General features: G+C 44.5%; 1 protein-coding gene across 1 annotated transcript in view; it reads left to right on the forward strand.

Annotated features, from left to right (window-relative positions):
* The first annotated feature begins 1,165 nt into the window (after positions 1-1,165).
* The window catches only part of LOC144178066 (galactosylgalactosylxylosylprotein 3-beta-glucuronosyltransferase S-like), a 91,346-nt gene continuing 77,731 nt past the window's right edge, over positions 1,166-14,780 (forward strand). Inside the window, exon 1 of the mRNA XM_077705593.1 lies at positions 1,166-1,286. Within this exon, the coding sequence (XP_077561719.1) occupies positions 1,228-1,286 (59 nt within the window). The 5' untranslated portion in view covers positions 1,166-1,227. The remainder of the gene's footprint in view (positions 1,287-14,780) is intronic.

Genomic DNA, 14,780 nt, shown 5'->3' on the forward strand with positions numbered 1-14,780 from the left:
GCAACCCGCCATCGCATCATTAACTCCTTTCTCATGTAAGCCACCATGGTCGGGACTTGGGGACAATTTCGTGCAGCGGTAACAAGCTATCACTCGAGCTACCTGCGCCGGCCGCGGCCGTGGCCGCCGCCTGCACAGCGACCGTGCGGCTAGCTCAGTGGTCTTTTCGTGCCTCCGCCGCGTTTTCGCATCCAATGGTAATAAACAGTAATAGAAACAGAGTGCCTGGAATCGCTGTAGAACTTTGGTCGTGGCCAGCTGCCCGATGAGCTGACGAAATCACGGCGCCTCCGCCGCCAACGATCGGGTTGTTCGTTCTCGAGAGCAGAAGCTCCGCCCTCCGGCCCTCCGATTGGAGAGGCGAGCCGGGCGAGCCGGCAAAAAGCGCCGGCAGTGCGGAAGCGGCAAACACAAACTCGTGACGTGTTTGGATGTTGTTTATTTACAATTGCGCGTGGTCCTCTGCTGGCTGCTCGGTTGCGTTTCGCACACTTTAAAATTGATTTTAAATATGTTCTAGGATGTATTCGCCGCTGATATTTTGAAGATGATGTATATGTGTTCCCACCAATCTATCTCCGAAGTTATCTCGCCTTCAAAATTTTGTGTCAGTGCCCCTTTAACGCTTGGAATGGGCCCGCCGCGTAACTGTAGCTGAAGAAACAGTGAGCAAACAGTGCTTTCCCGAGCGGAAGATCAACTTCCGTGGAAGTCGGTCGGCACGACCAGTCCTTGCCCTTGTGGCAATTAGAAAAGCTCCGACGCTATCGCGAGCTAACAGCTTCCGTGGCTTCCTGCCTCCACTGGGAGCCGTCGAAATACAAAAAAAAAGAATACTTTTCCTTGCTCATTTTGTGCGTCGGGACGGATATATTGTTCAAGCCAGGCTGAAGCCGTTACTGCTCTCCTGTGGCGTGTGTCTTCGCGACTTTAGGTGTTGCAACCCCTCCGAGATACATTGCTGCTCTTTGATCAGGCTCACGCAATTTGAGGTATCAGAGTAGACATCTACGGCGTTCAGCTGGAAGGTTTGACGAAAGCGCTTTTCTGCGTCCTTCTTCGTACTTATATAGACTGGCTCGGCATGTGGATTTCTCTTGTGTGTTCATGTGTCGGAGGGGGGGGAAGGGTGTCACTCGTGTGTGCTACAGTTGGCCAGGTACGTAACGACTTACTGCGAAAATTACTTCTTGTAGCACCTGATGGCTGAGAGCCCCGTCCCAGACAATGCTTCTAGTACCGAGCGTCAGTTACAGCAATCCAAAAGTGCCAAGCAAATCTAAAAGGTAAGAGTGTTAATCTTGACGTTATATCCCGTGTATTGCTCCCAGGTCTTACTTGTGGCAAATGAGCCCTGCAAATGATTGTATCTTTGCAAACTCAATAGAGATGGCAAAGCTAGCCCAAAATGTGTTCAGTATTTCACATTGAAACATCTTTGGCCTAAGTAAAGAAACAAATCTGAGAACGTTCGCAGAAAAGAACCATTGTCTCCGAGTTGTAGCGGTGTAAGTATTGAAAGTGGTCCTACACCGGCATAATCTATCGTTCAAGGAAGCAAAAGAATGTTAGCTGCGACTTAGAATGTCACTGTCACTAACGTTGTCCTACAACAGGAAACAAAGTTGAACACACAGAAATCTTGCGACAAACCTCTCAAATTTTTAAAGTATTTCAAGACGGAAGTACCTTTCGCTGTGAGAATTGTTAAGGAAGCTTACTGTGAAGCTTATGCTGTAATTTTTGTGCGCCATATGTTTATTCATTTTATGTACCAAAAACCTCGGATTTTTAGAGGACAGTGCTTTCACACGAAAAAAAGAAATTACGCCGGAGAAATGCTTTGAAGCAGGACATCGCCTCTTTACACCTCTAGAAATTGACTTCAGTGCGCCAAAGTTCTTCCACTATACAGAAAAAAAATGTAAAATGAAATTCAGTCACATTTAAAATATCATCAGTCATTATAAGTTAATGCATATGCCTTCCGTATACACGGGCTTGTTTTTTACTCCGGCGCATAAGAAAGCTTTTTGATCATAATTAGAACGTTTAAGGGAAAATGCATTGTTATTGGCGGAGAATGATGATCACGTTTACTTCAAAACTTAGCCCGCTTGTGCTGCAGGAAGAAAGAATCGTAAAAAGAAATCTCAGAGAGCGCCTAAGAAATTCTTGTGAGTTATGAAAGCGCAAGCATTGCGGTCCAATTGAATGCCGCATAGAGCTCCTTCGGATGGTCGTGTTGACGTCGCAGCAAACGGGAATGGTGAATCGGCCGTGAAGATCTGCTGGCAGCTGTCATCCGTACTGGAAAATTCCTCACAGAGGGTATGTCACGATTGTGGATGGACAGGCGGACCTTGCGGCCTAGCAAGATTGTATTATTTGAAAAACGTATCCGCGCATACGCACCCAGCCTGCGCCTTTTCCTTGCGTCGTACCACAAGGATCTCAGAAATGATAAAACATGTTGGTGTGTAAACCACCCTTAAATATAGTGAAACATTCCATTTTCCAGACATGCGTAGAGTGTACCTATGAGGTCATTTTGCAATTACAAATTACGAATCTTGGCGAACAATACATGAATGGATCCTGCAACACTTTTTTCGACGCTATTCTACATCCAAATGCTTTCAGAACGTAGTAAACAAACACACTCAGGACTTCAAATAGGGGGTCACAAAGTACCTAATTCAAAATTTACTGCTCTAAGATCATAAAATGACTTAAAAACTTGCTCAAATGAATTTTCTCTTCTTCCCGGACTTCGCGTTCTTCGAGTCCTCCAATTACTTCATTACAGCGATGTAGCGCTTATTGGCTGGCTTTGTTTCAGGTACCGCAATTAGGCGTTCGATAGCGGCTTAACAAATTCCAACAAAAGAAAAGCAAGATCAGAACGCACATTGTTTCGACGATCAAACCAAGCAGTGCCGCTCCGGGCTTGCGAAATCTGTAGCTTTCGCAGTGCTTCCGGAAGCGATGGAAAGAATGCCAGCGTTTATCGGCAGTGTCGCAGAGTCCCAAAACTTTCTGGGTCTCGGACCGAGGCCATTCGGGTAACCACCCTCCGAACACGGGCTCTGCACCTACACTACAGGGAACGAATAGCGTATCTGTATAAACAGTTACTCGTTCTAAGTCATCCTACAAAAGTGTGGTTGAAAACTGTCCGTTTCAAATGCACGCTCCTCTGAAAGTGAACCATTCCTTCCGCGCAATAAAATTGTTGCTTAATAATGGGATATCCCATCTTTCAAAGGAAGCGATATCTAAGGCGTCAGTTCCGTGAGCGCTACTAAACAACGTTTCTTTTGTGAAAATACTTCTGTGGCTTTGGGTGACATTCCAGAATAAACCTTTCCACGCCTCTCCGATAGGAAGGCCATGGCACGAAAGGAAACGGGTACAGTATATTTGCGAACAATATCAAGGTTTCCGGCACGTAACTTTCAGAATTATTTTCACCCATCAAGCTGGAGCTGAAACGAATTTTGTTCACATTCCACAAACCACCCAACCGCGTGTAAGTGCCTTCTGCATACGGCCGCACTTCCCTGTGCATTGACAGTTTGGGTCAAAGCAATCCGCCGGCGGTAGCGGTTGGCCATATTGGGAGTTCTCAAAATGAATATGAAGCTCGTAAATATTCCACAATTGCGCTATACGTGTCGTATTAGGAAAATAACGTCGTAGTCATATAGCACCGCCATTCAACCTGGTGATCGTGAGGGTATGAAACTCATTGGTCAAATTTGCACTTTGTAATCGAACATTGGTTGGGCCTGTTTAAATCTTCACGTAGAATAATAATTTTTCGTTTCCCCTGAGTACTGGTTTGGAACTATTTTGTTATAAACATCACCAGCAATGTTTCCTTGTATTTAGCAGCCACGCGAAAGATTGCACATGGAACTTTGATTTTTAATCAGTATCGGTATACATAGTCTTGCACTGAGCCTTGTTTTTCACGTAAAAGAACGAACGCATTAGATTATTCTAAGGTGAACGGTTTTGGTGCCCCGTTGTGCCAAAAACAGTCTTTGTCGTATTTGTCCCGGACTGAACACGGCTTCCGATGTAAAGAGCAAATACACAACGCATTTTAGTACTTATCGGATCTGAATCCAACGTCTCCAGAGTCAAAGCGCAGAGCGCTGCCATTGCGCTGGCCCCGAACGTTCGCACATTATTCAATGCAATTCGAAATGCCTCTTCTCAAAACGTATATTTACAAAAGTAAACTGAAGGTCGGGATAGCGGGACCCACAGAAAGCCCCAAATTTTATCAACAGGTTACCAGCGGTAGAAGAAAAGTTAAACGAGTGTGCCCCACGTTACATGTGGACAGGAAGGAATGTCAGAAAAACAGGTGCACCCCATCTGCGTAGAGTTCTGACCCTGGGGAAGCTCTGGCATGTGCCACAAGTCTGCCTGTTATAGCATTTGGCTCCAAACGACGAATAAACTGAAGTTAAGAAAGAGATGCACACAGGGAATTTCCGTTCGAAGCCGTTCGAAGTAGTTTGGGCCAAACTGCGAGGAACCACAAGCGTAGAAACAGGTGAAAACACGGCGTAGCTGCAGGAAGTCTTAAGAATCACCGAGCATTCGCATTAAAAGAAATTTTGTTGCTTGACAGTAGCAGGTGTTTCTACCACGTAACTCGTTTCCCGTAACAAGGTAATGAACTGAACTTCTACGAACTGCGCTAGCCTCTGCTATGGCTTCTCACAGTAGAGTTTTTTTTTGTCTGATTCTGCAGGTTTGGCAACTGCTTATGTAATTATTTGGGTCTAGTTATCGGTGTTGTAGGCTTCAGCCAGTAATTTCTTCCGGGCTTCACAGAGAGTGAAGCCCGGAATTCTATCGCCTTATCTGGCAAAATAAAGGCAACACGCAGAAAATACAAGTTCAAATTGAAACTAACCCGTTGCAGTGGTTTGTGCTGTCATCTCGGAGGCAGAATGCGCCTGAGGCTGTGCCTCGTGTTCTCCCTCGTTCCGACGAGATCTAATTTAAGAGGAACCCTCTTTCGGGATGTGTCTGGAAGCAAGTTGTGTCTCCCAGAATTCTTCTTTTGCTTAGTTTTTGTTTTCTGCCGTCTTCCTGGGGCATCAAAACTGCAAATTGCATGCAGAAGTAATCTTATGATGTTATCAGTTCGTGAGATATATTGCTAACCATAATCCTGATTGTTTCATTACTAATGGGCAATTTTGATTTTGCTATTGAAATAATAAAAATCAATGTGTCAACATGTAGGCACTTGTGATAAGCTGTGAATGCAAATGCAGTTTTTTTTATATTTTAACGGCGCTGAGTGCTTATTCGGATTTTGGACTGCGAGTAACGTTGTCGACTTTCGCTTCCTGTTGTTTGCAAATTACTTGCGTGAGCGACCACATTTTGAGACTAACGAGGTTTGGCCCACCGACAATAGATGTTTCATATACCAGACCTGGCTCACTGGTAAACTTTCACCTCTAGAGGAGCTCCTCTGCGGGTGCAGAACGCTGTGTCTAGCAGGGCTAAGCGACATCCAGTAAATATGGGCGGGTAGCTTCTAGCGCAAGTGTTTGGTCTTGCGTTCGTAGTCTTAACCGTCTTGGCGCAGCGACTTTGGACCAAAGTAATTGTACGTCAAACTGCGGGTACTCCTTAACGTGCTTCTATACCACAAATTCTTACACTAGGCCTCATGTCGGGCAAATCCCGAAAAGCGTTGGTCAAAACACCTCTGCGGGTCCTGCAACGCACTTGTTTGGTTTAACGTGAGTTCGCCCAAACTTTGATGCTAACGTAGTACCAAGGAACGTCATACACTTACGACAAGCAGCGCGTGCCTGTTACGTATTTATACCCGAAAGCGTACTTCCAAACTGAATTTGAGGAAAGTCTAGGGGAAGCGTTGGTCAGTGCATTTCTGTAAGTACGGGCTACACTTCGGGCCAATGAGATTTCAGGAGAAGTTTTGCTGCTTAGGACACCGAACGCCGGTTTTTTTTCCATCAAACAGCGATGCATTGCTTTCTTATTTCAATAAGGAAATATCTTTCAATGAGAAGATATGTAACGTCAGCGTCCGACACCTAACATATAACAAGAAGTGTATGTGTAATAAGTAGCCTGGTGATACTTCCAAAAGTCAATGCGGGGTAAAGAGTACGAAAATGGAGAACGAGTAATGCCAGTAGTAGGAGAATTGATGTCGCAGAGAAACTAACGAATCCTGGCCCTAGCATTAAGGCCGCTTACCCTGCCCAAACACAACAAATCAAAGCACGAGTTTCGAATTCCTGACGAATGCATGTGCGTGGGCTGCCATGAAACCAACGCATCAGCAAAGACTACGCCGGCTGTGAGATGAAAAAGCGGAAAACTTGGAATGGCACGATCTAAAGATATAGCTTGTAAACACACTGTGGGAGAAGTTCTTTCAATAGATGGTAGGCGTCGTAACTCTGCGGCTTGATATTGAAAGAAAAAGAATAAGAAAAAGAATATACAAAACACACGAGAAATTAAGCCGTCTTTGAAGTGCCAGGGGCATTCTGTTAATGCTGAATTAGCCGCAAACTTGTGGACTAGTGCGCTGGATAATCTTTCTGGATATTACGGGATTACTGCACAGGTTTTTTGAAAGATTTCTTCATGGAAGTACAAGAAAATAGGATTATAAAATCCACTCTGTGCCTGATAATTTTTGTGGCGTTGATTGCGCACGTATGTGCTGTGCTGTTTCGAACAGTGGTAACAAAATCCTTGGTAAAAATGCGCTTATCCTCGGTGGAATACTGGTAAAGTTCAGATGCCGGGAAAGTTTTCAGCCGCTCATCACTGCTCACCTAGTACGGTAAAAAATGTTTTAACTACGTATTCTACAAAAAGTTGATGTTTTGATTGTGGGGTTTAACGCGCCAACACAACGCAGGCGATGAGGCGCGCCGTAGTGGAGGGATGCGGATTAATTTTGACCACCTGGGGATCTTTAACGTGCGCCGAAATCTCGTACACACGGGCGTTTTTGCTTTTCGCCTCCATCAGAAAAGCGGCCGCCGCGGCCGGTTCTACACAAAGTTGAGATACGTGCTTAGTAATTCGATTGAAGGCAATACATTCATGTTGAGCTCGTACAAATGTTATATACCCCTGAGACAAATAAAAGAGGTGGACCACAAAACAATTACCACGCTTTCGCTCGGTGAATTAGAGATTAGTGTTAGAGCAGGGGGCTCTCCCTTTGTGATTCTTTGTTAGCATTTGTTTACCAAGCTTAAAGCTTCAATAATGGGAATAGGGAATGAGCAAAACCATTCACTCGGGGCGCAAACTACTGGCGCAACCACAAGCTACCACTTTTTAAATATGAAACTGGTTTTGTGGTTTTTTTTATGAGAGCAAAAAAAAAAAACTAACTAAAGACGGCGCAGCAAGGCACAGCAAGGCAAATTGCGAAACGTACAGAGATCGATGTAGTGCTGTTCCAGGTATAGGCAGAAAGGAAACACAAAATAAATATCCGCGTTCTCTCACCAGATGGCGAGTGATCAGTGGAAAGGCGGGAAATTAGAATTGAACTTAACCAACAGCTATTGAATTGACCGTAAGAGACGCTACAAGGGAGACGAAGAGCGTGAGGCGAGGAATCGGAGAGCTGAGAAAGAGTTGCGTGGCAGGAGTGGGAGAATACGATTTTCTAACGACATATGAAGTGAAGCAAGCAGATTTTTGTCACGTGGCAACGTATAATTTGTGTTCATGCGTGACTGTCACAACAACAAACAAATATCTTCCTAATTAGGACAGGGCATTAGATAAAACGCCCGCGTGCCTCCGGGCGTCCAGCGTCTGCACATGCCCCTACTTGTGTACACGCATTTTTTGTGCCTACAGCCTTACTTTATAGCACGCCGTAACACAAATTTGGTTTGGCTGGCATCACGTATAAATGAATTTAAATAACAAAAGCCATAACAAACGCTCGTAGCAAAAATTAAGGAAAGCTCTGAGGCAGATTTATTGTATGGCGGAATCCAGCCTCATTTCGGTCATTTTCTTCATTCACTGGAAGAAGATAATATTGTACTACATATCTACGTAGTACTCCCTAATACTTGCAATACTTGGTAGAGCCGAAAAAAGTTTGTCTATACACAGCTTTTATACTTCCAGCATTATCCTGCCTCGCCCGAGCGGGGTTTCAAGAAAAGCGGCTTTCAGAAGTCTTAGCCCACCCTTTTGTCTCCAACATCTTTAAAAGAGTATGTTGCGGCAGTTTTCAGGTAAAACCAGTGGAAGTTGAAAGCGCAGTTAAAAGCAAGCTTCTTAGCCATTGTACTTGTACATCGGACTTGTATCTAGTATTACAAGTACATAGTACTTCTGGTACTTGTACAAGTACCGTATGCAGAACCGTACAAGTACCTGGTAGTTGTACGGTTCTGCATCGGACTTCAGATAACTTCCTGCGCATAGGAGTCTGGTCCAATATACCTCTGTGGCTATGTTCCATTGTTTGTATGTTACACTGCGGGCTTCAAACTACGCAAAGAGGCTTCCTTATCCAGCACACATTTTTTGTTCTTTACCACACTGAGGCACGGGCTAATGATTTTATTTATTTATTTATTTATTTATTTATTTATTTATTTATTTATTTATTTATTTATTTATTTATTTATTTATTGTGCAAAAGGAAATCTTTTATAGGCTTTTTTATAAAGCACTCCTCTAGGCGTCACTGGACATGCAAGGGCTTAGCAGCGCGACTTCGTTTCTTGCGGTTGACGTTTCTTGCATATTCACATCATTTATTTTAATTTTTGATTCACAAATTTCTTACACTTCCTAACTGACGGAAGTGATTGAATTGATCCACCAGAAATGGTAATCTAAGAAACTAGCCAATTCACGCCTACTTTGGTACAGCGTCATCAACGCGTTCCACAGGCAAAATGTCAACGCAATCGATTGTGGAGTGAAAACAGAACGCATTATACTTCTTCCGAAAAGTGGTAAAGAGTGCTTAAATTTAAAACCTAACCAAGACGCCAAGTTTAGAGATGTTCTTACATCCTGCATCTACGTGAGGACAAGAGTGTCGTTTCCCGTATGTATTGCCTGCAGCACTGAAATAAGTGCTGTCAGGCATCCTGTTCGGCCTCGAGGCAGTCGTAAACACTTTTGCGAAACAATATATTTATAAACGGCCTGAGACCACATGTCATTTTTGTTTACAGAAGAAAATGTCAGTATTGCACGCTTTCTGCTCACTGCTTAACGGATGCCGTCTAAGTCAAAACGACAGCCATCCATTCTCATTCCGGGGGGCTTTTGCTCCCGACTCGAACAATCCCTAGCTTCAATCCTTCGCGAGAAAAAAACAAGGTTTTTCAGCTTGTCTCTGCCAGAATCTGGCTTACAAAACAATAGGGGCGTGCAGTACACGGGATATTAGGCGCCCCGTGAAAAACCGCTTGACATTCGCAAAAGACCGCATGTAACAGCCACCAAGGCAACTGGGCGCGTAGTGTTAGAAAAGGCGTGTGGTCAGCATCATGGACGCCGGAGACACATGGGGCCGTCGACGCTTCGCCGAGCCTTCCGTCTGTAAATGCTTGGTGGGGCCACGTCGGATGTGCGTTCTCGGTTCGCAGTTCTATTTTAAGAAGAAACGTCTAATTTCCGCCTCCTCAAATCCCTACGCTGTGGGCTAGTGGGCTGACAGCTTTTCCAGATGTCTTCAACCATTTTCAGGCTGGTTTTGTGTTCTATGCTTCTCACGGCATTGTTTCCTATATGTAGAAAAATGAGCACTAGGGGTAGTGGGCATGATTCTTCACTCCTGCAGTATCAGAGGTAAATAGTACAGGCAGCCGCCATGGTTCTCTTGCAAGGGTTGTCTGCCGTGAGATTCTCACTATGGACTAACCTTCGGTGTTGCTTTCTTCTTCACCCTCGTTTTTTTCTTTTCGATGGCGGTGGCAGACACGTGGGTGTTCATGTGTTCCGGTTTTGGTAGAGCGATTTTGCCCTGGAGGAAGTGAGGTTGATTTATTGATTGCTTGATTGAAACTTATTTAGGTTTTGCACAGCAACATAAGCAAAAACAGTGTTGGACCCAAAAGCCAAAGGGTAGTTTAGGATCCACAAGCAAAATACAAAACACTGTGGTCGCAGTAAATCGTAGCTTTCTAATTATAATGTTCAACAAACATCCAGTATATATTACATCTACATAGACACACACATATATATATATATATATATATATATATATATATATATATATATATATATATATACGCACAAAGTAGAAGTACGCTCTTCGGAGACTTTATTTCCAACGTTTCGACCTGAGTCAGGTCTTCCTCAGGAATGAAGGTAAAATCGTACGGACTCAGAGTGGGGGCGGCGCCCCGAAACACAAGCCACATGGGAAACAAACACACAAACGACCACACACAGCATACAGAGCTTATTCTGCCAAAGGCAGGCGAAAAAGAGCCTTCAAAAAAAAAAAAGGCGAAAGGAAGAGGGAGGAACAAGGTGGCAAGGAGGAGGCAAGAAAGAGGCAAGGAGGAACACACTGCATGAACGCGGGTTGTGGGGATAACAGAAAATGCGACGAGTTCACGGGTGGCGAAAGGCCCAAAAACATCCGGTGTCTCCGGGAGGGAAAAACTACAAAGCACACGCCGCCACGAGCAGTGAGTTTACATGCGCGTCACCGGTAACAAGGATTAACTACTGACCGTCTTCAGCGGCATGGTCAAGAATGCAAGCGGGGCCAATTGCTGCATCTGAAGCGCAGGCAGCCTCCACGACTTTGAGGGGTCCCACAAAAGCCAATGGGGGAGCCCATTTGAGGCGTCCCCTTCTCCGCCTAAGCCTCCATTTGTACACGGCGTCGCGTCGTGTCGCGCCAGGTCAATGTACGGCCTGTTAACTGTTAGTACTCGGCTGTCGCCGGCACGCGTGGAGCCCTGGGCCCAATTCACGAAAATATGGCTGAGCGCGGCCATTTAAAAAAAAATGAAAACAAGAAGAGAGAGGCGACCGTCGGTATGTGCCGTGCCTCTGGGGCAACCAAAAAAAAGAAAAAGAAAAAGAGGGAAACAATGAAAAAGAGAAACAAAGCAAAACATGAGTGGAAAGACAGGAAGGACGCGTGCACTCCGTGAACACCAGCATTGGGGATCACAATGTGATTACAAAACACCCGAGGCATAAGCCACAACAGGCACCAAAATAAAATACTTCTTACACGCTCAGTTGGAACTAAAAGCTTCAACATTGCGTTTCACATTTCTCAAGGATAAAATGGGTATGACATATGGTGACATAAACAGGCAATGGGTACCATCTGGTTATTAATGAGACATGTTATGCTTGCTGAGCGTTGAGACAAGGAAATGAGAGAAAAAAATATAAAAATAAAAATAGCGGGGACGGGAAGGGAAGTGTTGGTAGGGGGTCGGGAGCGGACGAGATAATTGTAGTGACTGCGGAACATAATGGTAGGTTGTTGGTGTTACAATGTACAACCTCACACTTGGAGCAACAGGCTGCCCGTAAACATCAGACCGTGCAATGCCCTGCGCGGGAAGGGCCGATAGCAAAAGGACAACAAAACTACAAGGTCTCGTATGACCCGGGGTCACTATGCTTCAATGGTCATGCAGCGTACGAATTACAGTCATAGTCCCAGGACTCTCATTAAGACCCCCCTTCAGGGTATTAAATTTGTAGATTAAGTAAGACTCACATTGTTCTCGCTCCCTACAGCTAGAAAAACTGCTCTGTAGAAGCGTGACTTTAATGTCATCGAAAGAGTGATTTTGCATCGCTAGGTGTCTGGACAAGGGAAGGTTTGGGAGTGCCTTGGTGTGATAGCGGTGATTGTTAAACCGCATTCAAAAAGGTCCATCCGTCTGTCCTATGTACTGCATATTACATTCGCCACACTCCAATAGGTAAACCAAATTTGACGAGTCACAATCGAATGACCCACGTATAGAATATCGGAAGTCCGAATGTGTGCTAATTGCCACCCTCGCGGTCTGCACGTGTTTACACACCAAACATCTGTTTTTGCCACATGGTCGGCAGCCTAATTGCTGGGCGTCCCTGTCTTTGGCGTGGACAAGATAGTCCCCTATGCTTTTTGCGCGCCTGTATATTACACGCGGAGGATCACTGAAAATTTGGGAAAGTCGTTCGCTCTGCTGAAGAATGTTAAAGTGCTTTTTTAAAATTTTATTCACGTTCGGTGGGCTACTAGTAAAAGTTAAGACCAAATTAGCGCGGGAATTATTCTCATCATTCACGTGCGACCCCTGTAGCAGTGTGTTACGATTTAAACTTGCCGCCCTAGAAATGGCATCGTCAACAAGGGCCGGCGGGTAACGCTGTTTGACGAGGACGCCCCGCATTCGGCTGGCGTTCGAACGAAAGTCTTCATCCCTGGAGCAAATTCTTCTAAATCTATGTGCCTGGGAATAAGGGATAGCCGTTCTGCAATGGCGTGGGTGGCAGCTGTTGAAGTGCAGGTACTGTTGGCGGTCTGTAGGTTTCCTGTACACACTCGTCTCCAGTGACCCCGCCCGCACATGAACCTGAACGTCCAAGAAACTAATTTCGGTGCGGGAGTACTCGTATGTGAATGAGATATTAGGATGAACTGTGTTGAATTCTTCTATAAAGGCAATAAGTCGTTGCTCAGTGTCTGTCCAGATCATGAAAATGTCGTCAAGCTATCGCTTGTACAGTGCAGGTGAACTGTCTGAAGTAGAGAGGAATTTGGTTTCAATATTGTGCATGAATATGGTGGCATAATTAGGGGCCATTTTTGTTCCCATCGCAGTGCCACTTGTTTGGAGAAAGTATTTGTTTTCAAATTCAAAACTGTTGAGTTCTAATACGAGACGCGTTAATGCCTCAACAACCCTCGGGCTGGGAGAGTCTTCTTCGCGGTGTTCGTTGTACGACTGAATGAGGGCACTGATGCCATCGCTGTGCGGAATGTTGGTATAAAGGGAGGTCACGTCCAATGTTACGAGAAATGCACCGTCCGGCAGAACCATTCCCTCGATTTCTTGGAGAAAATGGTTAGTGTCCCGTAAGTATGATGGAAATTGAGGGGGTATATCGCGAATGAGGTAATCTAAATAACCTGAAATTGGCTCTGTGATGGTGCCTATTCCCGATATAATTGGGCGGCCGGGATTTCCAATTTTGTGTAATTTTGGAAGCATGTAAAAGCGGCCAACCACTGGGTGGGCCGATGTTAGTGCCCTGGCAAGTTTTCTATCAATTTCTCGGGCCCCCACAAGTTGCTCCAGCACGTTATTTACAATTTTTTGGTGTTCTTTAGTAGGGTCTGATAGAAGGGGCTTATAGAATTTCCGGTCGCCTAATTGCCGATCCCCTTTTTTGACGTAATCATTCCGGTCGAGAATAACAATCCCCCCTCCCTTGTCAGCTGGTTTGATTACAATGTCCTGTCGGTTACTCAATGCATTGAGAGCATCCTGTTCGTTTTTTGTGATGTTGTGATCACGGGTTCGGCGTGATTGGTATGCTTGGAAAACGTCTCTCTGGACGGCACGAATATACAAGTCTAGATTTTCCTCCCTTTGTGCACTGGGGGTCCAGTGGTGCTTGGCGACGAAAGAAGGTTTGGCGTTCTCCCCATCACTTCTATCGAAGAAGTACTCTCGTAAACGCAGAGTACGGGCAAAATTATCTAAATCTTTCAGGAGTGTTAATTCTGAGTACTTCCCGTTGCTCGGGCAAAATGTATATATATATATATATATATATATATATATATATATATATATATATATATATATATATATATATATATATATATATATATATATATATATATATCAACACAAAAGTCTTTTTCGACCACGTCGAAACAAGAATGCGTTTATTAACGTTTCAATCGAGGGACCAGCCTTCGTCAGATTACAGTGATGGCATTTGTGGTGCAGCTTATATATGTTTCGAAACTACAAATTATCAGCAAAAACAGCTCCGGCAGTTGAATGGGGTAACGAAAGAAACGGAAAGAGGCAAAAACAAGATACACTCGCTTGAATAAAGCATTAACTAAACGCTATGGTGCCTAGCCTTATCAACAAAGGCTTTCTGCACGATGTCCATGCTTATACAAAAGCAAGGCTATATTTGCAAGGTTGGTTATAAAAATAGCAAGAACACGAGCAAGGACCCAAAACAGCGATAACGCGAGCAATTTTCTATGAATATCCAGTGCAACAGAAGCACGCAATGTTATCACATTACTGCAGATTCAGGCAGCTTAATTTCCCTGGACTTTCTTTTAAACCAGATGCTAAGGTGTTACATTTGTAAATTAGGAATGACTTGCGAACTTCTCTGTCTTGGTGGGTGCGAACACCAGACTGAAGGATAATGGCTTTTATATGGTCAAAGGAAAAGTTCGCGAGCCATTCCTAATTTAGAAATGTAACACCTTCGCATCTGATTTAAAAGAAAGTCCGGGGCAATTAAGCTGCTTGAATCTGCAGTAATGTGATAACAGTGTGTTCTGCTGTTGCACTGGATATTCATAGCCAATTGTTCGCGTTATCGCTGTTTTGGGCCCTTGTTCATGTTTTTGGTATTTTTAAAGCTTTGCTTTTGTATAGGCATGGAAATCATGCAGAAAGCCTTTGTTGATAATGCTGGGCACCATAGCGTCTAGTTTACGCTTTAGACAAGCGCCTGTATCTCGGGTT

This window comes from Haemaphysalis longicornis, unplaced genomic scaffold (genome assembly GCF_048455015.1).
Source record: "Haemaphysalis longicornis isolate Haplotype H1 unplaced genomic scaffold, Haemaphysalis longicornis Haplotype H1 scaffold_4, whole genome shotgun sequence".
NCBI lineage: Eukaryota > Metazoa > Arthropoda > Arachnida > Ixodida > Ixodidae > Haemaphysalis > Haemaphysalis longicornis.